Raw genomic sequence first — 27,106 nt, 5'->3', positions numbered from 1 at the left:
GAGATGTAGCTGTCGCAGTAGTACTTGGGAGTGACAGTAGTTAGGTGTGAAAATTTGATTTCTGAATGTTGCTTTTGTGCGAACATGTTTGTTTGTGGCTGATTGGTCGAGAAGTACTCAACTTTATAGGAAAAATTGCACTTTTTATCCTATAAAATAAGATTTTTTTGTAGGAAAATAATGCATGTAACTTTATGTAATATCGCAAATAAGTAAGTGGGGTCTCTACAAAAAAATAGCAATATGCGTTTCTGTGTTTTTTAAAATGTAATGATTTATTTACTTGTATTTTTTAAAATAAAATAATTTATCTCCTTAGATATGTAGGTAAGATGCTTTATTTTAAAAATAAAAAGCACATAAAAATAAATTATTATTTTTTTTCCATCATAAAAAGTTAATTTGCTCATTTGCAATACAGAATAGATTGCATTAAGTCTCGTTTTGCAATTTTGGTCTCAATATTATGGGACCCACTATACTAGGCGCTGTAGCTTTAAAAATGTGCAATTTTAGCACAATTTTTATACTTGATTAATTTTTTTAACAGAATTGGTACGATGAACCAACCTAATGTGCAACATCAACATGTGCAAGTTTTAATAAAATATGCAATTTTTCAGTCCTATTATGAAATAGCAATACTGAAAAACAAAATATTGGTTAATATATAACAAATCACTAAATAACTTAAAAGCAAATATTTAAAATAATCATAAACTTTTAATATTTTGTAGATATAAGTAAAGATTCTATAATAATATATATATATACTCATAAAATTTTCCCAAGTGTCTTGATTTGTTGGAGATGTATTTCAGTTGAATTTATATTTTTAGGCCTTAATTCACATTATTTTTCCCTTCAAAGATCTCATGGTTATTGTTCTACATATAAATTCAAAATATTTTTACGTCAATTTCTTTTAAAGTATGATAATAAATATAAAGTTATATATATATATATGATAAAAAAAAATTTATTCAAATAATTTATATATTTTTTTCTAATGTAATTAAATATTTTATATGTTTAGTGAAAATTAAAATGTCATGATTTGCTGAAATTTATGTAAATAATATACGCATATTTCATTCGTTTCTAAATTTATACATTAATGAAATAATCATTTTTAATCTCTAAATTCTTAAATACGTTTGTATTATAACTCTAAATTCCATATATTTATATTGCTCAGATGAAATAAGCGAAGAAAAAAAAAACAGGAAAGAAACAAAAAAATCAAACAAAATTTAAAGCATAAATAAATGTCAAAACTCACTGAAATTACATGTTTTTATCTGAATATAATGTGGTAAGTTCCAAATATTGGGACCAAAAACCCCAAGTGCTGGCTAGTGGTTGTTCAAGAAACGGTAAATGATTTTATATCATTTATTAATATCATATTTATACAAATATTATATGTGATTTCAATATCTTTATTATTTATTTATTTAATGAGACATTAATGTGTGGCACCAACATGTAATATATATTAATATGTGTTGGAGTGTGAGGTTCCATTTGTACGAGGTGGTCTACCCACCCGTCCTATAGATTATATATTATGTCCATATATATTAATTTTTTTAGCATCATATTTTTTTTTACGAGATTCTAGAACATGTGCAATGTGCTATCATATCTAATTTATTATTTTTGGTTGACAGAAATTGACTTAATACACTTTTTGCATCTTTTCTCGCACATATTCAAATGTTCACATTATGGTGTACCAGCTAAATAATGTTGTCACCAAGGTTGTTATAATAATTTCTAACTATTGCTGCATGCCAGATAGCTACTTACAATAAACAAGCTGTATATGTTGACCATGATACATACATATATATATATATATATAGAATTTAGGGTAGTAATATTTTTTAATTTTTCATTAAAATCTCGGACACGGACATTGCATTTAGTCATAAAGACGTGCGAAAAGCAAATTAGGACAGCTATAATCTTATAGATTATAACTCGTTGTTCATAACAATTTCTTGTAATTTATATAATCAAAATTGAAGGTCATGATATCTCCAACTTATAATCTCTCAATTAACATCTCATTTTTAAATTTTATAAGGTCGTTTTTTAAGAAAAAGATTACCAAGCACTTTTCAGTATCCTAACTATAAATTTTGAAATATCTTATAAGATGTTTTTAAAAGTTTATATACTCACCCGAACACCCTCTTTGTTATTCTGAATCCTCACGCATTTTGTAGTTCCAATTTGATTTTATTCTTTACAGTCGGGCTCATAGAACTTGACTACTAATCAAAATATTATTTAGTATGTATGAATATGTTATGAGTTCAATACGATTTTCAAACAGTCGTGGGATTACAACTATAAATTCTTTATTTAATTATATTCTTGGATTATTATATATATTAACATGCTTTTCATGTTCCAATTATTACTAGTACTAAAGTCCATTTACATGCATTTTCCACTTTGTCCTTAAGTTACCAAAATTTGTCTTAACTTTCACGAAGAATAGGCAAATCCTACATTAATTGGACTTCTTGTTTCCCTCATTTTCTCAAGTAGTTGAACTAACTATGGTTAAGGCTCAGTTTGGACTTTAAAATTATCTTTAAGTTTTTTCCGGAGGTTATATAATTATTGTCACTAATAATTATATTATAATAAAAATAAAATTATTATCATTTGATATATATTTTTTGGAGTTATTATCACTAATATTATTTTATTGTAGTTGAAGAAGTACCTGGGAAATCAGAACTAGATTTCTTCATGTCATTCATGAAAATTTTTTATTCAAATTAGATAACACCAAACTAAATCAATTATAAAATAAGTGTGATATATTTGTTATGTGATTGGTCACCATATTGCATTTGTTGTATAATTTATTCAAATTCGATTAAAACCGATCTACGTTAGAAATTACAATTATTTTACATGTAGAGAGTCAACATTAACGTGACATCAATTAGAATTTTTGGTCTCTCTAGTCTCTACCATAAAATTCAAAAAGAATATTAATTTGCGACGTATAAAACGTGTAAAATATTTTCGGGTCGTGACAGGATAAATTTCAATATTCGGGTCTTCCTAGGACTTTAATTTGACATATGTTAGGACTTAAATTATAATTAATACTTATAATATTATATTATTCACATACGTGTACCCTGCTAATATTGTTTTTCAAAGATTGATGGCCATGAATTTTTAATTTTCATTTTCGGGGCACAAGTGTTATAAAATTTAAAAATTTATTTAGGGATGGGATTGTTGTTCTTTCTTTAAAATAAAATAAAATAATATAAATGAGTTTGGATATAGTTTATAGCTAGATGTGAAATTAAATTTTCATGTTGGGGTATTTAATTAGGTCAAGATAATCTGATCAAGAAAATGAATACTCGTCTTATTTTTCAATTTTTTGGAGCTCCTAAAATATTAAATTTAGTAGTGGGATGGGTATATTTTTATAAGGTTAAGGTGTCTAGAACATCAACTATTAAGTGTTGGTTTGGTTCGACGAGATGAAAGGAAATGTAAAAGGGAGAGAAAGAGGAGGAAAAAATTAATAGTTTTTCTTTGATATGATTGAAAGGAGAGTAATTTTAAATATTTTTTTTGTTTGATTTGCGGAAAATAGATTGAAAATGAATGACTAATTTTTGAAATTTTACTGATTATATTATCATTTTGTACTAAATAAGTTAATATTATACTAAAATAATTTTAAGTTACTAAAATTTTAGATTAAAATATTTTTTTAGTCTTATAAAATAAGAGTAGAATTTCTTTTGGTACCACAACTATGGCAGGTGACGCTTTTAGTTGAATAAAATTCAATATTACATGTTTTTAGCCCCAAAAAATATGATTGGTTCATAAGTTGAAACAAAGAATTATAAATTATTATATGTTTTTTGTTTTGGTCGTAGATAGGATTATTTCTAGATTAATGTCAACATTGGAATTTCTTGTTCCATTAATGGGGATTCCTTTATTGAACTTTTCTCGAATATTTTGTCAGGGTAATAGTAATTATTCGCTTTAATATAAATATGAAAAGTATACATTTTTAATTGTTGTTCATCTATACTATTATCAAACGAAGCAACCTAATTCCATCTTGAACTCCAGTAATTATTGCACAGTACATATATATATATATATGAAAAAATTCAAGCAACCTCCTTATGATATTGCAAATGAGTAAATTACCCCCTTATGAAAAAATAAATAGTGGTTTACCTCTCTGTATTTTTTAAAATATAACAATTTATCCCCCTATGATTTTTAAAATGGAGCATTTTACCTCCCTGTATAAGGAGGTAAATTGCTTCATTTTAAAAAGTATAGGGGGGTAAATTGCTATATTTCTTTATAGAGGATAATGTGATCATTTTCAATATCATAGGGAGTAAATTGCTATTCACCTATATATATATATATACCCACCACTACTCTTGGCAAAAATTACTAACACTTGTGGTTTTTATTTTATTTTCTTTGACATATTATAGATGCAAGTTCGGAGTTATCTTACTTTGTTTATGGGTCCTTTTGTTCTAATTATTATATCTACTGAATTGTAAATGCGGGAAATAAAAGGGGAAGAAGTAGGTGGGAAAGGAAAACTCTAATGAAAATGACATTAAATAGAATTTCAGGATGAAAATTTACCATAAAATACAAGTTTTAATTTACAACTTATACACAATTTTAATATTCTCGATTGCGACAGGAGACAACAAAATTTGTCTCGACCATAATTTAAATTTCAATGTTCGTGTCTTCCCACGACTTTAAGTTAGGACTTGAATTATAATTAATGCTTATAATATTATATTATTCACATAAGTGTAGCCTGCTGGAGGAATATTGTTTTCAAAGATTGATGGCCATGAATTTTTTACTTTGATTTCGGGCCACGAGAAAAGAGAAGGGCTTAGAAATTAGGAGCGCAAAACAACTTTGAATTTTTTATTCAATTTACATTACAAATTTAAATTAATTGTTTTTCTTTTGCAGTAAAAAAATAATACAATGGGTTTAAAGTAGAATATTAATTTAGGATTAATATATCATATTACCAAAGGAAACATAAAACTTAAAGAGCAGAGAATTTTTATCATATAATAAAGAATTATAAAAGTAGAAGCCGCAGCATATCATATCATATCAAATCATAGAAAGATTCCAATGAACAACTTCTCTAACCCATATTCATCAGACATAGTAAACTTTTATTACCATCACCTTAACAACTATATATGGGAATTTTTAATCATACATACGCAGTAATCTTATAAACAACAGTAGTGATTATTCAATTCAGTCATGCTGCTGTATCTTGATGCAATCCAAGTTGCTTTTCCCTTGAAGCCGGTTGCTGAGCATTGTTTCCACGTATTCAATAAATTTCATGATAATATAATATGCACGACCATCCTGTTCGACTAACGGCCCAGCCGGCTCCACAATTGCATCAGGTGCCGCACCATTAGCCATGACCACTGATATCCTGGTTGCCTCATTGTTCACCACCGCTCTGTGCCTCACGCTCTTGTACCTCCCATTGCTTAATATCTGGTAAATCACCAACGTTCAAGTGTTTGATGATGTTGTCCCTTTTCAGAATTTGTACAACTAATTGTGTATGACTTAAAATTTGATGCTAATAAATTTACCTCAAGATGATCGGCTGTGTTAACCAGAATGGAATTCTGAGGGGAATTAGTGTTGAACCACTCTCCGTTGTGCTGTATCTGTAGCCCAGCAACTCCGTTGTGTATGAGGAACGTCAAGAGCCCATGATCGGTATGTGCTGGCAGACCAATAGCTTGGTCGGGTTGAGGGCAAGGCGGATAGTAATTTGCGGCATACAGTTGAAAGCAAGAGTCCAGCTTCAAAACTTCATCCATGTATCCTTTTTCCAGTCCAAGGTTTTCTCCGATGTCCTGGAGTAGTTTTCTCGCCACGTATCGAGTTTTTTCAGAAAATTCAGCTAGAACGTCCCTGCAACAACATTGAAAAACAATCTTAAGCACCTATAATTTTTAGGTAGCGATAATAGTTATACTAAGATTATATAATAGTCCTTTTGATTTTACCTTAATTTATGAGGTTTTTCTGGACAGTGAAATTGAGGGTGAACATAGGACTTGACAAAATCCCTCCACAAGTGAACCCTGTGGTTGGCCGTATTGATGACGCTGCCACTGCCGGATTTGATAGGGTCCGACGCACTCTTGGCCTCGTACCGCCGCTTGTCCTCCTCCGGCAACTCGAAATACTCCAGACTCGCCTCTATTATGGCCTTCAGAAGAGTATCGGGGATCCCATGATTCACCAGCTGCAAGAATTAACCAACCCAAAAAATTAATCACTACATATATCTTGTACACAGAGTTACAGTTTTACTGAATCCCATCATGATTTCTCATGCTTACCACGAAGAATCCCCATTCCCTACAGGCGTTGTCAAGGTCCCGGAGAACTTTGGCGCGTTGGTCAGGAGTGCCGGAGACGAGGAGGGAGAAATCAACGATGGGAATAGAATCAGAGTGGGAGCCTCTGGAATCATTGGCGAAAGCAAACTGAGAAGGGACAGAATTGAGGGTGGAAGACTCAGCCAGCGCCTTAACGAATGAGTTCTCCGCAATGTTAGATGGTTTCATCGGAGCTATTGCCGGCGCCATTTGTATGTATATGTGTGTGTGTGACGGAAGAGGAAGAAGATGAATGAAGAAGAGAGAGGATGAGTTTATTGCGACATAGTATGTGATGTGGTGGTGTATATATAGTGAAAGGGGAATAGTGTAGTCTCCTGTCCTCAATTATTTTTTGGTTGGCAATGTAATAAAATGGATATAATTAGAGGACGCATCTGGGGCCGCACTCGACGGCCACGCCAGTGTACATGTTGCATATTCTATTATAGTATGTATGTAATGTTTACGTTATATATATTTAGAAAATCAATTATGCATAATTATGTATTCAAATTTATACTAAAATTTTAGAATTAGCTCAAGACGGAAGTTTCCAAAAGATGGCAAAAAGTGTTGAGCGTGCAAATTTTGACTACGAGCACATGTTGGGACTGATAGTAGGTAGTTAGATATGTTAATTTGATTTTTTAATGTTGGTTTTAGGACAACGTGTTTGGAATGGCTCATCGCTAGAAAAGTAGATGTCATCTTTGGTTAGTACTATGATTAACAAAAGACAAAAACATATATATATATATATATGTATATATATATAAATCGCTGCGACTTAAATAATTAAAGAAAAAATTACTTGTTCAGTCTTTTAAATTTGTCTGTGACTAATTTTAGTTCTTTAAATTTATCTGTTTTAGTTTTAGTCCTATAACTTTGAAAATTCCTTAATTTTAGTCCTTTGATCGAATTTCGAACAATTTTACCCCTACGCAACTTTTTAAGAACAATTTTAGTCTATATATCATTTCATTTTGAATCTCGTAGTTAATACTCGCCCAAAATGGTATAAGAGTCTATTTTTATTGAAAAAATATATATTTATTTATATTATACTTAGAGCATTATGATGACTATTAGTCTTTATCATTAAAAGGGCAAAAGAGTTATAAATTAAGTGAAAAGACCAAATTTATTCAAAATTGATAGATAAAGGATTAAATCTAATATTGCTAAAGATAGAGGACCAAATGAATTCAAACAAAAATTATAGGACAAAAATTTTCTTTTTTTCATAATTAAATAAACTAATGTAAAAACTTTAATTTTGACAAGAGTTAATCAATATTTGTTATGACTTTACTTTTACAGCTAAATTATTTATCATAATTTTTAATATTAATTACAGTAAGATCGCCTCTAAATTTGCAAAATTATACTTCCCTCAAAAAAATTTAAAATTACTTACATTAGGGTTTGAACGGAAAGTATTGATATCAGCAAAAAAGTTACATAATTTTTTAATTTTATCCCTTATTCAATATTCTAATATAATTTTTTTATTTTTATAAGGGAGTATAATATATATAAAGTCAAAGGGTGTAATCATAATAATATATTATTCCCAATTATAGCAATTGAACAAAAGGTAGCTACTTACAAATGCAAAAATTAGTCATTTTTTAGTACCTTTTTTACTTTCTATATATAGGTGAGGTCAACACCATTATTGCAATATTTTTAGTAAGTAAAAAAAACAAAAGATGACTATTTATTTTTTTTCATTTTCAGATGGGTTTTAATTGTAACTAACCATAGTTTTTAATTATAGTTAATGTGTTGGTCACCTTTGCAAATAATTAACAATTAAGTTGTTGCGCAACCATGTTAATTATGATTTGCCATAATTTTTAACTTTTAACCATAATAATTAATACTAATGAAAAATTATATTTTTTCAAGTGCCGAAAGCGCGCTGTTGTGGTTTAATCAACATGCTAATGGTATCACATGTTATGTGTAGGATGTCAATAGGTTAGGTTAAATTTGCCAAAACTTGAGATCCGACCTACCAAGAAATCATGACCCGACAGGGTGGACCCAATAGATCCAATTTAATCTATTTGACACTTTAAAAAATATACTTTTTAAAAGAATAATACTATCACAACTTTATAAATATGCAACAAATAAAATTAATTAAAGTTAATTTTATTTGTGCATATTTTAGAATTTTAAATATTAAAACTTTTAAAATATGCATTACTTATACATATATTGCTATGGGAGCCTGTACAATTGCAGGAGGGATGCTCAGTATTGATTCTTATAGTATTGTTCGGGCAGTCAATAAGCTAATTCCTGTTGATATATATTTGCCAAGTTGATTGCTTCATATCAATTTCTATTAAAATAGTTGGGCCAACAGTTGATGTGCATAAATATAACATTGAAATAGACTCCACTTCACCCATAATGTTTTAACTTGATAGTTAAGTCTGAGATCTCTCAAATAAATTCGAGATCATAAATTTAAATTCCGCCAAATATACGAGCGACATTAATTGATGCCCCATCATTTCCAAAAAGTGTATAGATAACCCTTCATTGTTTTGTGTATTATTACAAAGATAAATAATCATTAACAAACTAATTCCTACCTATGCTCTTGATTTTTTTTCTGAATTGATCTTTTGCCACGAAAATCAGAGTAATATTGCAGTTGAAAAATAACCTTACATCTTTAACGTATATTCAAATTATAATTTGATTTTTCGCGAAATGATCAAAGCCCTCCACACAAATACTCATAGTGTTTGGTTTCATTTTTGACCCATTTATGAGTTGGGCCAAAATATGGACAATGTTCATCTTGATTTGTTTTGGAAGTTTTGGTGGTATTTTGAGATGTTTTGAAACAGTGTCTCATTTGTTTTTTGTCAAAATACAACTAAAAAGATTATATACATACGCACAGATATATATAAATATATACAAAAGAGATATGATTTGACAATGAATAGTAGTTTTTATCTCCCACTAAACAACATCAAACATACCATACTTATTTTATATTATCTCCAAAAACAAATCCAAACATACACACTATCTCTTACATATACTTATTTATCTTTATTTTTTTCTGTATCTCCATAGAACACACCAAAATAAGTTAAAAATAAAACCAAACACAGTGACTGATTTTTACATATATTTTAATTTGTGCTAGTTTTTTCCTTGATATCTGCGTAAAAAAATACCAGCCATGCATGATTTTAAGAAGTATTTCATTAGTGGTGTTAGTGAGTACTAATTATAATTGGAATCATGTTATGTAAGGCCACTTACACACAACAAGGCATTTGAAAGATTTGAAATTTTCGTAATGATTTTTTTTAATTTATTTTAATAATCTTAAATTTAAAAGATTTTAAATTCTTCAATTTAAATATTTTTTTTTCAAATTCTTCCATCATATCTTCAAGCAAAATGCTAACCTCAATTAGTTTTAGAAAACGAGAGCTCTAATAACCCCAACTTTAGGTCATCGTAAAAGTTGATGTGATTGATGTGTAGAAGGTGTTAGGTAAGGAGAAAACATAATGATTATAGGTGATGTAATATGTTTTCTGTACGAGTATTGACTTGTACTTCAAATATATATTTTTTCCATAAATAGACAATTCAGATGACATAAATTATCCCATATATATATATATGTAATTTAGAACAAAAGTACAAGAAGTAAATCATATAGGTAATGTTTGGATTCATGTTTTGAGACAAAATAAAATATTATTTTTGTGTTTTTATACTTTATTTGTATGTTTTCTTATTTTTCAACTTTCTATATATAATATAAAAAAGATATGATTTGACAATAAACAGTGATTTTTTTCTCCAAAAAATACAATATTAAACATACAAAAGAGATATGATTTGACAATGAACAGTGATTTTTGTCTCCTAAATTTCAACATCAAATCTACACTACTTATTTTAAAGTATTTTAAATTACCTCAAAAAAGAAATCTAAACATACCATCTATTTTCAATACACACTTATTTATTTCTATTTTTATGGCCTATCTTCAAAATATAAAACAAAATACTCAAAATACAAATTTAAAGATAAGGATGGAGATCCCACCACAATTATTAGTTCTCAACCACAAGAATGAATTATACGTGTTTAATAAGTTGAACAGTGAGTCTTCAATTCAGTATCATCCTGGATCTTGAGGCAATCCAAGTTGCTTTTCCCCTGAAAACGATTGCTCAGCATTGTTTCTACGTATTCAATAAACTTCATCGGACGATAAAATGCACGGCCATCGCGTTCCACCAACGGAACGGCCGGGCTCACAATAGCATCGGGTGCTGCACCGTTAGCCATGACCACGGATATCCTGGTTGCCTTATTATTCACCACGGCTCTGTGCCTCACGCTCTTGTACCTCCCGTTGCTGAATATCTGGAAGTCAAATAACCAGACTTGAAGTGTTTGATGTTGTCCCTTGAGAATTTATATAACCAATTGTCTAGATAATAAATTTACCTCAAGATGATCGGCGGTGTTAACCAGAATAGAATTCTGAGGGGAGTTAGTGTTGAACCAATCTCCGTTGTGCTGTATCTGTAGCCCAGCAACTCCATTGTGTATGAGGAATGTCAAAAGGCCGTGATCGGTATGCGCTGGGATTCCAATAGCTTGGTCGGGTTGAGGGCAGGGCGGATAGTAATTTGCGGCATACAGTTGAAAGCAAGAGTCCAGCTTCAAAACTTCATCCATATAACCTTTTTCCAGTCCAAGGTTTTCTCCGATGTCCTGGAGTAGTTTTCTCGCCACGGATCGAGTTTTTTCAGAGAATTCAACTAGAACGTCCCTGTAATAACATTAAAAAGAGAATCACTCTAGTAAATATTTTCATCCAACTATGGGCATGGGACTTTAGCTAGTAGCGCTGCTTATAAATTTTTATATAATTGTCTCTTTAATCTTTACCTTAACTTATGAGGTTTATCTGGGCAGTGAAATTCGGGGTGGACATAGGACTTGACAAAATCCCTCCATAAGTTAATTTTCTGGTTAGCCGTATTAATGACGCTGCCACTTCCGGACTTGATGGGGTCCGACGCACTCTTGGCCTCGTACCGCCGCTTGTCCTCCTCCGGCAACTCGAAATACTCCAAACTCGCCTCTATTATGGCCTTCAGAAGACTGTCGGGAATCCCATGATTCACCAGCTGCAAGAATTAATCAATCCAAATAATTAATGACTACATATATCCTCTACACACAGTTACACTACTAATTTATGCCGTCATGATTACGTTTATCTGTTTGCTTACCACGAAGAATCCCCATTCCCTACATGCGTTGTCAAGGTCCCGGAGAACTTTGGCCCGTCGATCAGTAGTGCCGGAGGCGAGGAGGGAGAAATCAATTATAGGAATAGAGTCAGAGTGGGAGGCTTTGGAATCATTGGCGAAAGAGAACTGAGAAGGGACGGAATTGAGGGTAGAAGACTCGGCCAAAGCCTTAACGAATGAGTTCTGAGCAATATTGGATGGCTTCGTAGGAGCTGTTGCCGCCATTTCTATGCTCAGTGTGTGTTCAGATCTAGGAAAAGAAGATAGATAAGTTTACTCTGAGTTTGTGTGCCAATGATGGCTCATATATATATATAATCTTTAAGTGGAGGTATGTTAATTTAAGATACGTTTGGACACATTTTTATTTTGGTCCTTTATATTTCATAATATTAGATTTAGTAATTTATCTATTAATTTTATGTAGATTTTCGTCCTTTAGTCTAATTTATGATTTTTATGTCCTTTTGATGATAAAGATTAATAATCAATGCTAATGCTCTAAATGTAATTGAATAAAATCACTCTTTTATCATTTTAGGCGAGTATCAAGTACGAAATCAAAATGAATGGATATATATGAACTAAAATTGCTCTTGAAAAGCTGTGTAAGAGTAAAATTATCCGATATTGGATCGAATGACTAAAATTAAGTAATTTTAAAAGTTATTGGACTAAAACTAAAATGGATAAACTTAAAGAACTAAAATTAATAATAAACAAATTTAAAGGACGGAACAAATAATTTTCCCTTAATTATATAACATCAACATTTTTTTCATAATATTATTATTCACATAAATTTTTTTAATGCCCAAAAAATTACAAGATTAGAAAAATATAGATAAATTAATTTTATAAATTTAAATGAAAATTCTTACAAGTTAACTTTGAAAATAACGACACGATTTTACAATAGTAGCCCATTTTAAAAAGGTAAAAAAGAGATGACAAACGATTTTGAAATTTGATATAAATGCTTGAGAGTGACGACAAAAGAAAATGAATAATCTTTGTGGCCGCGGCACTTGGTCATAATTACAAGTTTGAGATTTGGTTTTGTAGTTCTCGTCTTCACTTGTTATGTGCATTGACTTGCTGTATGTATGTAATTTTAGAATTGTATATATTTTTGAGTTGATGTTGTAAACGATGTACTCTTTAATTATACAAAAAATAAAATAAAATAAAATTATAAAAAGGAAAGAAAAGGAAAAAACCATTACAAAATTTAAGATGTATAGCCATCTACTAATGGTTCTATTTAGTTTCGAACCACATTGCCTACTTAATATTCTAAAATAACCTGATCCAAATCGGCAGATTCAGGCTAGCCACAAGAATATGTGGAGGGACCATTCTTGTGGAGGGACCATTACCTTGTAATATGTTCTTTTCCCTACTAGAAAGTACTATTTTTCAAAGAAATTAAAATTGCATTTTGGCTTCTCTTTTCCTCATGTCCTCTTGCTAGGACTTCAATAATAGTAATGCATAGTTGTCTATTTTATACCTTCACGTCAAGATTATATAATTTTATCGAATATTAGAGGTGATATGCTTAAAAATAAGCGGCTCAAAATGAAAAAAGAAACAAAATGCATATGGTACCCTCCAGGAGGCCTAGGTCCCACGCTCATAATGCTCCAAAATGGCCCAGGTCGTGAGAGTCCTGTAACACATTAGAATGCCTAAGGAGACCTAGCAGACGACCTTTACGGGTATCTCTCAAAGAACAGATTAACAAAGAAAGGCCTAAACATTTCAAGTGGCCCAAAACATTCCCCGACTCAGAGTGCACCTAGAGTTTGAAATAATACCTCCACATTGTTGATATTTAGTTTGAAGCATTGATGATTTTGTATTTGTCACATTTTATGAGATCCCAAATGCTCGTAGCTTCATCTTACTTCTTCGTTACCTTATGTAGATCGAAAAATTCCCTAATTATTTTAGAAGTCGCATTCATCAGTTCATCGCATATCCCGTTATTCATGAACTGCAATTAAATAAAACCTTATCAGGCTCTCAAAGAAACTAATATCATTGATTAATTTTAAGAATAGTTATATCAAACACCCTAATGATAGTTAAATTATACAAATTATCCCTCAATTTTAAATAATTACACACAAAGGTATCATTTATCATTAAAACTGATCCCATAAGTTAATCTTGGCACATAAAGCATTGACGCAAGCCAAATTGCACTGAAAATCTATTGTTCCCCTTTTTGACGTGGCTTTTAATATTTCAGACTTTTTAAGGATCATAACGTGCTTAATTAGGGGTCGTATCTATAATTAAGGATTATTAGAAGGGATGTCAGCTTACTATATGTTTAAAAAGCTTCGGAATTTTTTAATTAAATTTATTAGAAGGTATAATCAATTCGAAAGAACATTAAGAGGACTGACCAAAACTAAAAGATAATACCATATATATAAAAAATGTTCAGGTCGTGTTCTAATCCACGATTCTTTTTTCTTTATTATTTTCATTTAATTTGATTTTATAATATTTTAATAATATATTAAATTTCAAAAAACTATAATATTAAAATTGTATTAATTTAAAAATTTATATTTAACTATACAAATATAATGGTGTATATGTTTTTTATATAATTGTAAAAAATACAATAAACTATAATCTTTGGAACCATTTTCAACAACATAATCTTTCTTGTGTACAAAAATTATAATTTATTGATTTTTTTAAAATTGTATAAAAATATATATACACTATTATATTTATATAGTTAATAGTATTTTTTAAATTAATATAATTTTAATATTATAATTTTTTAAACTTTAATATATTGTTAAAAATTAATTTTATATAATTAACTTAAATAAAATCAAATTAATTGAAAAAAAAAAAAAAAGAAGTCGTGGTCCCAATTCACGACTTGATCATTTTTTAAAAAAATATATATTATTAAATTCGAATTGCGGATGTAATTCGCATCTCGTTATATTTTTATTATATATTTTATTTAAGTTATATTTATATAAATTAGTTTTTATAAGGAAAAATATTAACATATTTGTCCAAGGAGTAAAAAAGGAAAAAATAAATAAAAAATAGTCTCCTTCTCCTTCTGGAAGGTACAATTTAAGAAAGAAACTAAAATTGAAGAAAGAAAATTTCTTTTTCTGGGATTTTTTTCCTTATATGGAAAAATTAGCAAACAAATTAAGCATATCAACAATTAAAAAAATAATAAAAAGATCACCATAATTAACAGCAGTCATTAATATAAAAAAGAAGCAGAGTAAGTCTGCAATTACATTGATAATTTCTCCCAAATATAAGGAGAAATTGAGAATGATGATCATCATCTTCTTATTAAACAAATTTTTATTCCTCTTATTAAATAAATTTTTATTCCATATATAAATTTTACAAAAAAGATTAATTAACGAGTCATTTAAAATTAAAGATTCTCCTCTGAGTCTGAGGTATCATATCTTCTGCTGTTCCAAGAGGGATTTGCCGCCGACTCGGTCTTTCAGCAGCTGTGACTCAAGGTACTCCAAATATTTCATCGAACGGTACAATGGATGTCCGTCTTTCTGCACGAGGGGCGCGGCAGGGCCGACCACCGCCTCCCCTGCCGGACCATTGGCAACGACAATTGAGATTCTTTCTTTTTCGCTATTCACAACAGCTCTGTGTTTCACACTTGTGTATCTCCCATTGCTTAAAATCTGAAAATGAAATACTAATTTATAGTAGAAATTAATCAATCAAATTTTCGTGTGTATGGGGATTATTGATGAAGTACCTGAAGCTGGTCAGCAGCATTAACTAAAATAGAGTTTTGTGGAGAATCAGCGTTAAACCAGTGGCCATTGTGCTCGATCTGTAGGCCAGCCACTCCATTATGAATGAGAAAGGTGAAGAGACCTGGATCCGTGTGTGGTGGGAGCCCAATTGCCTGGTCGGGTTCAGGGCAAGGCGGATAGTAATTTGCGGCAAACATTTGAAAGCTGGAGCCCAGTTTCAAAACTTGGTCCACATAGTCTTGTTCCAATTCCAGGGCATCACACACTGCTTCCAGTAGTATCCTGGCCAATTTTCGGGTCCTTTCGCTGTATTCCAGCACAACTTCCCTACAATTTCGTACACAACTATAATTGTTAAAAACAAAAAAAGCTGCCTGAGAGTGACCCATAGCATGAAAAGTAGTATATGATCAATGAATGATGGAGCTAGTTGTATAAAATTTGAATAAGGATGTTTCTAATTAATAATTACCTTAAGAGGTGTGGTTTTTCTGGGCAGTGAAAGTCAGGATGCACGTAGAGTTTGAGGTAATCCCTCCACAAGGTGATTATCTGGTTCGATGTATTGGCAACGTTGAAATTGCCACACTTTATGGGATCCGAAGCGCTCTTGGCTTCATACTGCTTCTTCTCCGCCGCAGGCAGACTGAGAAATTCCGTAATTGCGGTAAAAGTTGCCTTCATCAACTCCTCGGGTATCCCGTGATTCACCAGCTGCAACCACATGAACACGTTAAACCTTATGTATTTGAAGGAGGAAATTAGGAAACATTTAATGTGATTGTCTTACAATGAAAAAGCCCCATTCCTGGCATGCTTTAGAGAGGTCGTGTATGGCTTTGGAGCGTGGATGAGGGTCGTCGGCAGTGAGGGCGGAGAAATCAATGATGGGGATAGAATCAGAAGTTAAAGCAGTGGGCTGATTGATGAAGTTAAATTTGGAAGGAACGGATTTGACGTTAGAAGAATTAGCCAAGTCTTTGAGGGCAGTTTCAAACTCAAACGGATGATGTTCTGAAGCCGCTGCAACTGATGGTAATGCCATTTCTCTTTGTGTGTGAGAGAGAGAGATGGAACTTGTCAAGTGTACGTGCTTTATGCATCCTGCTTTGGATTATATAGACACAGACCATAGACGAATTGAGAGACATGACGTCCACCAAGCATATTTTTTGTTGTTTCCCCCTCTTTTTCGTATTAAAAATATTCTTTTTCTACTCGTGATACAATTTGATTTAATGACTTATATCTATATTATTTATTAAATTTAAAATTTTAAAAGTGGGCACGTATATCGAAATTTGATTAAGAACCCTAATAAAAATTATAATCTGTATTTCGGATAATTTAATTTTGGAATAAATTTTGACAGATGGAGACCCACTCACATCACATGCACTTATCTCATTAATTGCCCAAAAAACAATGTTCCCAAACTCTAAAAAGGAAAAAAATATAATTAATATTTATTTTTTGGTAATTTTCTCATGATTACAGAAACTAACAAAAATGAATTATGACGTGGAGCTGTCTGCTGTTGACTCGGGTTAACCACAAAAATTAGCTGAAGACCATTAAATCATACCCTCTCTTTTAATTTCCCTTCTAGAAGCTCGTACCCCCTCCTATTCCTATTGCTAGGACTTCGGTAATAACTAATTTTAAAAAATAAAAGAATAAAAATATATAAACTCAATAAAGTTGGCAGTAATATAATAAATAAATTATAATAAACTCACATAAAGTGAGATAAATACCTAGAGTCGAACTCATTATTTTAAATTTGTTCATGAAATTTGAACTTTAACTATTAGGCTAAAAATGCATGGGTAACAATTTCATTTCACTTTTACGTAAATTAGAAAATAAGAAAAACGAGAGATTCCCTGACGCTTATTATAATAGGAAAAGAGATGGTGAAGCTGATGCGCTCCAATTCCGATACGCCCACCAATGGTTATCGTGCCCTAATTTAAATGAGGTACAGTCGACCACCATGGACATTAATACCATGTGTTCTTGAAAAAACTAAGGTTGCCCCCCACCCCTCAAGACAAAAAATTGGACACGATTTTGAATTATGATCTGTGTTAGACCGTATTTCAGAATTACCTGTATTCATATGTTTTATAAGAACAATGGCTAAAAAATCTCCTAAAAAAAATAAAAGGACAAAAAACCTCCTCAATCTTGTAATAAAAAAGTATATTACACATTTGCTGGACAGTGTAGTTCATTCGTCTATTTTTACGACTAATAATAGCTATTTGCCCTTTTCTTTTAACAGGATTTTTCGCTCTTTTTTAAAGTAAATTGCATTTATTCCTATAATAACTCTTAAATCGAGTTGGAATTCGAAAGAATAATGCGTTAATTACATTAGAACTCCAGCAAGACCATGTATAAATAATTTATTTTCTTATTATAATAATGTCTTAAGGCACTCAACATATATATTTATGCTGAAATTAATACAAGTACACCTAACTACGGAATGAAAAGAACAGGTGCTTCCGTCACTGCATGTTATTATAATAGGAAAAATAACACATGAAGCTTTTTTTTCTTTTTTTTATAGAGAGAAGAGCACATTGAAGCTGATGGGCTCAAATTTTGATACACCAACTACCATACTTGTCGTGGCCGTAAGGGTCATAAAATTAAGGGATAATTTGATTTACCATCTCTGAATTTTCGTATAATTATACATAGATTTTTTATAATCTAAAAAATTACATCTAATATTTTTAAAGTTTGTTTTCTTATAATAAAATAAGTTCCTCAATTAATCAAAATTCACTAAATTTGTTGATATTAACAAAAAAAACTTGAATAAAAATTTATATTTACCCTCAATTGATTTATTGCAGGTCAAATAATTTTTTTATAACTAAACTACCCTTATAATAATGAAAATATACCTCATATCATACATTAATGCGTAATGACGTATGAGGGTAATTTGATTATAAAAATACTTATTTGCCTGCAATAAATCAGTAATAAGCCAATCGGAGGGAAATATATATTTTTTTCTATTTTATTAATATCAATAAATTCGAGAAATTTTGATTAATGGGGGGACTTATTTTTTAAACGGGAGTAAATTTCAGGAGTGCTAAATGAATTATTTGTTTAACTTAGCCTTAATTTTCTTTTTTCACATTTTCTCAAACATATATATATTTTAAAATAAATCAGTAAGAATAAAGTGATAATCTTATCATCTAGAGACTATATAATTATTTTACATTCGAAACAAAGTATTTATAATTTTTAAAATAATATAAAATATTTATAATTATACTAAATTTTAGGAGTAATAATTGGAATTTACCAAATTTAAAATGAATGTGTTCATGCGAGGCTTCTAGATCCGACCCTTGTGCTTGGAAGACGAGGTATGATGGACGGCTTTCAGTATTTCAAAGATGATGTCATCTTGAAAATACTACGCTTCCATGAGTCAACTAAATTGAACTAATGTTTTCAATAATGTATTTGATTGTATCTCTTTGCTTTGGTCTCATGCTCAAAATCACTCCATTTAACCATCATTCACAAAAATAAATAAATAAATAAATACATTGGAAACTTTGATTATTTTATAATTTATATTCATATTGGGTCCGATATTAGGTGATGATTCTATTACAATAGTAGGCGTTTAGTGTATTTGATATTATTGATCAGTGCATGATTGTTGTAATGGTTTATTAAATATTGACATCCAACAAAAATAATTATAATTAATTTATTTTAATTAATAACAATTCATCTCCCTTACCAAAAAAAAAAAAAAAAAAGTCTCGAAATTGGACTTGGAATTAGACATAAACATAATTTATTGATGACGTGTTAAAGGGACATTCTCTTTTCTTACATGATTATTATTTATTAATTCGAAGTGTTTTAAAAACAAATATTTAATACAGTGACAAAAACAAGCTATTTTTATGAATGAATCACAATTTTCGTATCTATTCGTTGAAATTATGGAAATAAATTATAGAAGAAAGCTTGGAAAGGCAAAGAGGGACAACTCCGACCACCATCGAAGATGGTAAATTTGGTCAACAAACTTGAGACCACGCTTTCTTTCGTTTTAAACGAGAGTACCCTTTTGATGTCTCATTTAATTTTTATATGTTATTTATTTTTAAAAATTTAAATTAATTAATTAATGGTCATAACTACCTTTTGGTGGGTATTTTCTTTCATACATTTTTTTTTATAGTTTTCATACACTATTTATTATCTTTGTTTGTCAATTTTTGTTATAAATCAGAATATTTATATTAATTTATTATCTTAATATATATGTTTAGATACTTTTTAAAACTTACAAAAACTAATAATACAATTCATATAAATATTTTATACACATACATGGGATGTGCCACACTTACTACTTTTGATTTATTTCACTTTTGTTTTTTTTTAATATTGTCAAATTAACAATTAATATAACTCTTACACTAGTAATCTCAAGAATCGACGAGTCATAGTTCAAGTAGTGAAGTTAAAGTCCTATGACTCTAAGGTTGTGCGTTTGGATCCCGTCAATGTACGGATAATTCTACTTTAATTGATATTGATAAATAGTATATGATTGATATTCGTTAGATATTAATACTTGATATTAATGATTGTAATATATAATAGTTCGCTGTTTTCACTTAAATAAAATATTAACATTCAAAAGATAATAGATAAATTTCTTTTTTATTTTTTAATTTTTGCTGCTAATTATAAGCTTCTAAGCGACCAATCAAATATTTTAGCAGATCTGTAAATTATTAAATGTTTAAGTACCAAAACTTAAAAAAAAATAAAAATAAATAAAGGTTCCGTTGTTATTATAATAGTATCAAAATAAATAAAAGGGCAGATGATGTTGATGAGCATTATTGCTGATCCAACAACCAAAACAGTTGTCACTTGTCATATTAAATGGAGTATGGGTAAAGGCGCCTGCACGTTTTCAATGTAAGCATTCTAGAACAACTCTATTCCAGAAGCACGCCATTAAAGCGAGCAACAGAAGGAATTCAGAAACGGGGTAGCAAAGAAAATAAGATTGACTTAAAGAGGGTGCTCGTGTTCCTCTATATTTATTTAAAAACTTTTTAGAAATCTATACATTTCATTTGAATATTTTAATATTGTTGGTGTTAATAAACGTCCCACATTAATACATTTAATTAAAAATATGGTAACTTTATCGATAATATCTTAACTTAATAATTAAGACAGATGTCGCATGAATAAATTCGAGTTTATAGGTGTGAGTCCACTAGATGTATCGGTATTTGTCTCACTTAATGTGTAATTATTATAATAGATATATGTCTTAATTAATGTGAATTTGATGTAATATCAATTTATGGGTAACTTTGTTAATGGTCATTGGTAGGCCAGATATCAAGAACTATAATGCAATAAATTTCAAAGATGAATCACTTGTAATTAATAATAAGGAAGGTAGAATTGTAGGGTGGGTGAACAACTCGCACATTAACTACTTTTCTAGAAGACACTACCTTTTAGAAATATACCAAATTTGGAGAAAATTGTGGTAGAAACTACGTTAACTGACTGTCAACCTAACATAGTATGAAGACACGTGTATTTGTAATTATGATAAATTTTAGAAAAAAATATTTTAATTTACTCTACATATAAATATATCTTTTTAGAGAAAACTTAAATTAATAAAATAATTTTAAATAATACTTTTTGTATTATGAAATTTCAGACAATTGTTTGGGCGTTTTAGTTTATCTTTGGGCTTTTAGGAACAGCGTGAAAACCATTCAAGGCCCAGTCCAATTACAATTTGAGGAAAGATATATAAAGCCAAGGAAGCTTGAAATGAAGCACAGCCCCATGCATGGGCGATCTCGGAACAACAGTTTCAGAAATATCAGCAATATATAGTGACAACTGCTAATTACCAAAACGACAGTAATTATACGGCATAGTATTGCACAGCTCAAACGTGACGGAAGAGAGTCGACACTAGTCTCGAATCTGAACTCGTTCCAAGATGGATTTCCCCTTGAGCTGGTTGCTTTGTTGAGCCAATACGTAATCCTTGTACTGCATCGGAACATATGCAGGCCTACAGCCTTGGGTTTGGAGAAGGCGTGGTGGAGGGGACACAACTGTGTCGGCTGATGGGCCGTTTGCCACCGCAATGGAAATCCTAGCCTTCATCTTATTCACCACTGCTCTGTGCAATACGCTCTTGTACTTGCCGTTGCTGAATATCTGAAGAAAAAAGAGAGAACCGCACCACAAAAGAAAAAAAACGGATCTAATATGAATTTCTTCTTATGGAATTGAAAAAAACGTAGTATCGTGACAACATATTTATTCAATCAATGGGATCCTACCTTGGCATTTCATGAGGTTTAAACATATTAAGGGAGTTTTTGCGCACGTTTCAATTTTTTTTTTTTTTTAAATTTCTAGTTTTAAAACATATTTTTGAAGTATTTGGAATATCAGTTTCTACTTCTAAAACGATTAAAAACAACGTTTTTAGGCCAAAAACTAAAAGCACATTGCAGGGTGCTTTTAACTGGTTTGATTTTTTTTCTAAATAAATCCAACTTTATTGTACTACTTTACCTTTATTATAATAATTTTAATTTAATTTTATTATTTTTAATTCATTCTTAAAATTATATATTTAAAATTGATATCGGAGTTTTTAAATAATTTAAATTTTAATAATAGTTAAATTTACACTTTCACATATTTAATATTTTAAGTTTTTTATATTTTATGTGCTAATATCATTTAATTAGATTATTTTGTTCATATGTTATTATTTGATTAATTAATAAATTAATTATTTTTTGCAATCATCCAAGTTGAATTATTGTGTATGAATCAATAATTATATTTCTTAATGAGGGCATTATTAAATTATATATTTTTATAATATATTTTTAGAAAAATATATGAAAATACTAATCAAAATAAAATTTATAATTTTTTTATGAAAAAATAATTAATAGTGACAAACAACAAATGAAATAATAAGCAAAAAGATAATATTTTTTCATCACATCGCAACAATACAGTCTTTCATCAATTAAGGGAGGATTTTGCAAAATCTTCTATTTTAGATAAGTGATTTTTCTAAAAAAAAAAGTTGAAAGTTGTAGTAGAATTAAAAGTGGGTAGTCTTTGTAGAAAAAGTGAAATGCATATAAAAGCTAAATTAGATAGTGTTTGAGAAAAAATCACTTCTAAAATATATTTAATTGATAAAAGACTATTTTGTTTCTATGTGTTAAAAAGATACTGTTCTTTTGCTTATTATTTCACTTGTTGTTTGTCACGAATAATTATTTTTCCACAAAAAATCATAAATTTTTATTTCGATTAGTATTTCATATTTATGTTTTAAAAATAATAAAAAATATATTTAATTTAATAATGTTCCCAGTAAGTGATATAGTTGTTCATTCATACACAATATTTAAACTTATACGATTGCCAAAAATAATTATTTTATTAATTTATCAAATAAAAATATGTGAATGAAATAATATAATTAGATGATATAGCACATATATAAAAAAAAAAACTTAAAACATTAAACATATGAAAGTGTAAATTTAGTTATTGTTAAAATTAAAATTATTTGACTCTAAATATACAATTTTAAAAATAAATTGAAAAATGGTAAACTTGACTAGATTATTATAATAAGGGTAAAAAGTAAATTTGAATTTATTTACAAAAAAATCAAAGCAGCTAAAAACACCCATCAACGTGCTTCTAGTTTTTTGTCTAAAAGTGCTTTTTTTAGTCGTTTCAGAAGCAGAAACGGGCATCCCAGAAACTTGAAAAGTGCTTTTAGGGAGCCAGAAGCTGAAAAGCGCTTGCAAAAACTCCCTAAGTTTATTTCAGAAGTGATTTTTCTCCAAATACTATCCAATTTAGATTTTTTTTATTTTTTACTTTTTTTACAAATACTATCTACTTTAATTCTGTTACAACTTTCAACTTTTTTGACAAATCACTTTTTTAAAAAGAGAAATTTTTACCTACACTTCCTAAAACAAATTATTTTTCTGAGCAAATGCGGGTTAAATTTCAATTTTCATCCAATATATTAGGGGTGACACGTTCATGATACTAATTGTGAAGGTGTCAGTTTAGTTAAATTAGATTTCAACTTTTGTGCGATTTGAGGAATTCGGTCATGGGTGTAATTTATATATATATAATCTTTAGATTCGTTTATGTAATTTCCTAAAACAATTAAACTTACATAAACAAATAAAATGTAATTTACCTCAAGATGGTCACCCGTGTTGACCAAAATGGAGTTGGGAAGAGGATTGACATGAACCCAGTTGCCCTTATGCTGTATGTGCAGGCCAGCAACCTGATTCTGTATGAGAAGTGTGAAAAGGCCGTGGTCGGAATGTTGTGCTATGCCGACAGCAACATCAGGATTGGGGCAACGTGGGTACAAGTTTGCAATGAATATCTGTAAACTAGAGTCCAACCCTAAACACTTCTCCATTTCGCTCTCTTCAATCCCCAGGCTTTCTGAAATACCTTTCAACAATTTCCTCACAACTTCTCTACTTTTTCTGCAGTATTCCACTACCACCTCTCTACATCAATTAATTAGGTCAGTAGTCAGACTTAATTACAGAAAAAATGTCGATCCAAAAAGTCGTGGTTTTTAGGTTTACAAAAAACTTGTAATTCTTGTACCAACTATATTGTAAAGAATTATTCCAAATAGAGAATAAAGAGCGAAAAATGCAATTTTAATCATGTAACTATAGGAGAGGCAACACTATTTTGTTCTCTTCGATCTTAAATTTAAAATTGAGGATTATAATAAAAAAACAAACATTGCACATTTTGTCTAGACGTCATTAAAAGGTGCTAAATTTATCGAGAATCAACACAAGATTGATGTGTAACTTATTTAATTTGGAGTTTATTTTTTTCTTTTTATTATTTGGTTAATTTTGTTGATGTTATAATTTTCTCCTAACGATATTTGAATTAAATGTATCACCCCCTAATAACATAGTTCGTTATTGGTGGCAGCACTCTTGCGACTTTGGGGTGACGGTGGCGTCCTAAAATTTACTAGTCACGCTTTATTATTTTGTAAAAATATCTTCGATTAATTATTTATTTGGGATTCATAGATAAGTACAAATACAATTTAAATATTGCTCTCTTCATATTGGACCATGGGCTTTACAAACTATCGGACCACTTCTTTTTATTTAAAAATATCAAATTTTACTTAATATATTACTCTATGGAATGTATTTTGTGTTTAACTATAGATCTACTTAAATTATTTAAATATTTTATCTTTCGAGAATTTTATTACATATAATATATTTTAAAATTCTTTTATGATAGACACTCTAAGACCCTCCTGCATGCATTTGTGAAATTTGATTTTTGCCTTTCTCCCATTCCCATCCTCGCTCTCGACTTATGTGACTTGTATACATATATAGATTAAAAAAGAATTAGCAAGAACCGACGATTTTTGTAGACCCTACCTGTCCTTTGTTCTTAGCTGGTCCATTAATGTTGTCATACATATCAAAACGTTGCAATGAATTATTGTTATATCAGAAAGGGATAGAAAGCCAATAAGTCAGAAGAGGATGGCGGAGGAAAGATGCAACTTGTCGACAGTCTAAAGTGTGTTTAGGCCTCAGAGGGTTGTGCATGGCTGCATGCGCAGAAGGCAAGATATATCTCAGGATGATATTAGAATCATTTATCAACAAGCGAAGGTATATCTGGAAATGATCTGCCGCATGTCAGGAAATCAGAGAAAATAGAATAAAATTTGTGGGATGAGCTAGAGGTAAATACGGTGGAAATAAGATGCAGCAACAAACCGTAATTATCCATCTGAATATCTTCTGAGTAGCATTATTTAAAAACCCGGAGAAAATATGTAAGAATTTTCATAGCTGTGAACTTACCTGAGAGATTGAGGTTTATGAGGACAGTGAAACTCAGGATGAACAAAAACCTTCAAGAAATCTCTCCACCAGAACACCTTCTCTTTCGCAGTATTGAAGCTGGTTCCGTACCTGATTGGTTCCAAGACGTTTTCAGGCTGGAATTCTGGCTTTTCTTCCTCCGGCAGATTGAAGAATTCGTTAGTAACATCAATCACATCCCTCATCAGCTGTTCTGGTATCCCATGATTGACAATCTATATATAGCAACAGGGAAAGGAAATATGATGTTTAGTTTTGGGAATTTGACAAGTTTGGTGTTATAATTATGTATTCCTGACGATGATAGATTACCATGAAGAAACCCCATTCTTCACATGCTTTGTCCAGGTGGTGGATGGCTTTGGACCTATGGTCGGGGTTGTCGGAGGTGAGAAGCGAGAGATCGATGGTGGGGATTGAGTCATGGGGGTCTGAAGCCATGGTTTCAGCGGGATTAGTGTAGTAGGTGTAGTGCGAAGGGATGGAGTCGAGATCAGGTGATTCGGCAAGCTTTTTCACGCATGTAATGCTTGCGGCTGAGTGCTGACCGAGCTGAGGAGATGTTTCTGCCATCTTCGTGTGTATGTGTGCTGTGTAAGAGAGAGCGAGAGAGAGAGGCTTGCAAGTTAATTAGCTTTTCCTGGATTGTGTGGTGTATCCAAATTTGAAAATAACTTTAATAGATTTGATTAGGCTGAATTGGCCGACCAATCTGGGCCTGTGATCCATTTAGTTTTTATTAGTTGAGCCCGTGATATGGTTGCTAGCCTGGTACAACTGTGGATTGAGAGCTAATTTTAATCCGCCTAACACAATACGGATTGCAATCTATGGATGGGCCGACGCTAGGCTGAGTTCTTTTGTTTGCCTAATTTGTCCTCAATCTATGATTTCCAATGTCGTATATGCCCCTTAGTTTTTTTAAAAAATTACTAGACATTTCTGTCAGGTGCAACCAATGCACCCGACAACTTTTTGACTAAATAAAATGGTCTTCCACTCTTTTTTCTCTTTCAACTGCTTCATGTGTGTTGTCGTGAAAACATTGGAATTCCACTGAGTTGCGGAAAATTAAAAATAGAATTCTTGGGCGTAATAGTGTATTGTTTTATATTCAATTCCTAAGTCGGCTGAATTTTAATGCAACGTACTTATATAAATAAAGTTATTTTTACTTTGTCTTGCAATTATTAGAGAGGACATAAATATAATGTGTCTAAATGCATCCAGCTTGTAATTTTAAATTTTTTTTTTAAAATTAACTTATCCCAAAAAAGAGACGTTTAACCTATCAACAATGCTGTTCTGCTTCCGAACTAAGTCCTGTAGTGATAGCTACTTTTGTCCTTTGTGTGGTCAGAATTATAAACACGCAGTTTGATTAGGAGATTTACACTTCTCTTTAAATTTCACGAAACCTCACTAATTGTCTGTCAACTATCTTATTTGCATGCTTAGTTATTGTTGGGAATGACTA

The 27,106-nt window shown here is 30.5% G+C and overlaps 4 protein-coding genes across 4 annotated transcripts; all 4 read right to left on the bottom strand.

Annotated features, from left to right (window-relative positions):
- On the bottom strand, positions 5,141-6,784 carry LOC105169443 (protein DMR6-LIKE OXYGENASE 1-like). Its single transcript, XM_011089833.2, has 4 exons — positions 6,450-6,784; positions 6,111-6,352; positions 5,688-6,015; positions 5,141-5,586 (listed from the first exon to the last, which is right to left on the bottom strand). Exons 1-4 carry the CDS (start codon positions 6,696-6,698, stop codon positions 5,332-5,334), a joined length of 1,074 nt encoding a protein of 357 aa, XP_011088135.1. The 5' UTR covers positions 6,699-6,784; the 3' UTR covers positions 5,141-5,331.
- LOC105169264 (protein DMR6-LIKE OXYGENASE 2) lies at positions 10,359-12,105 on the bottom strand. The gene is made up of 4 exons (XM_011089629.2): positions 11,796-12,105; positions 11,449-11,690; positions 11,002-11,329; positions 10,359-10,917 (listed from the first exon to the last, which is right to left on the bottom strand). Exons 1-4 carry the CDS (start codon positions 12,039-12,041, stop codon positions 10,636-10,638), a joined length of 1,098 nt encoding a protein of 365 aa, XP_011087931.1. The 5' UTR covers positions 12,042-12,105; the 3' UTR covers positions 10,359-10,635.
- On the bottom strand, positions 15,190-16,706 carry LOC105169263 (protein DMR6-LIKE OXYGENASE 1). The gene is made up of 4 exons (XM_011089628.2): positions 16,398-16,706; positions 16,080-16,321; positions 15,607-15,934; positions 15,190-15,529 (listed from the first exon to the last, which is right to left on the bottom strand). The coding sequence occupies exons 1-4, from the start codon at positions 16,650-16,652 to the stop codon at positions 15,284-15,286; spliced, it is 1,071 nt and encodes a 356-aa protein (XP_011087930.1). The 5' UTR covers positions 16,653-16,706; the 3' UTR covers positions 15,190-15,283.
- Positions 21,483-26,292, bottom strand: LOC105169261 (protein DMR6-LIKE OXYGENASE 2-like). The gene is made up of 4 exons (XM_011089627.2): positions 25,942-26,292; positions 25,609-25,844; positions 23,925-24,252; positions 21,483-21,880 (listed from the first exon to the last, which is right to left on the bottom strand). Exons 1-4 carry the CDS (start codon positions 26,200-26,202, stop codon positions 21,629-21,631), a joined length of 1,077 nt encoding a protein of 358 aa, XP_011087929.1. The 5' UTR covers positions 26,203-26,292; the 3' UTR covers positions 21,483-21,628.

This window comes from Sesamum indicum, linkage group LG8 (assembly GCF_000512975.1).
Source record: "Sesamum indicum cultivar Zhongzhi No. 13 linkage group LG8, S_indicum_v1.0, whole genome shotgun sequence".
NCBI lineage: Eukaryota > Viridiplantae > Streptophyta > Magnoliopsida > Lamiales > Pedaliaceae > Sesamum > Sesamum indicum.
The sequence above is the reverse complement of the archived record's forward strand: the minus strand, read 5'-3'. Positions and strand labels throughout refer to the sequence as shown.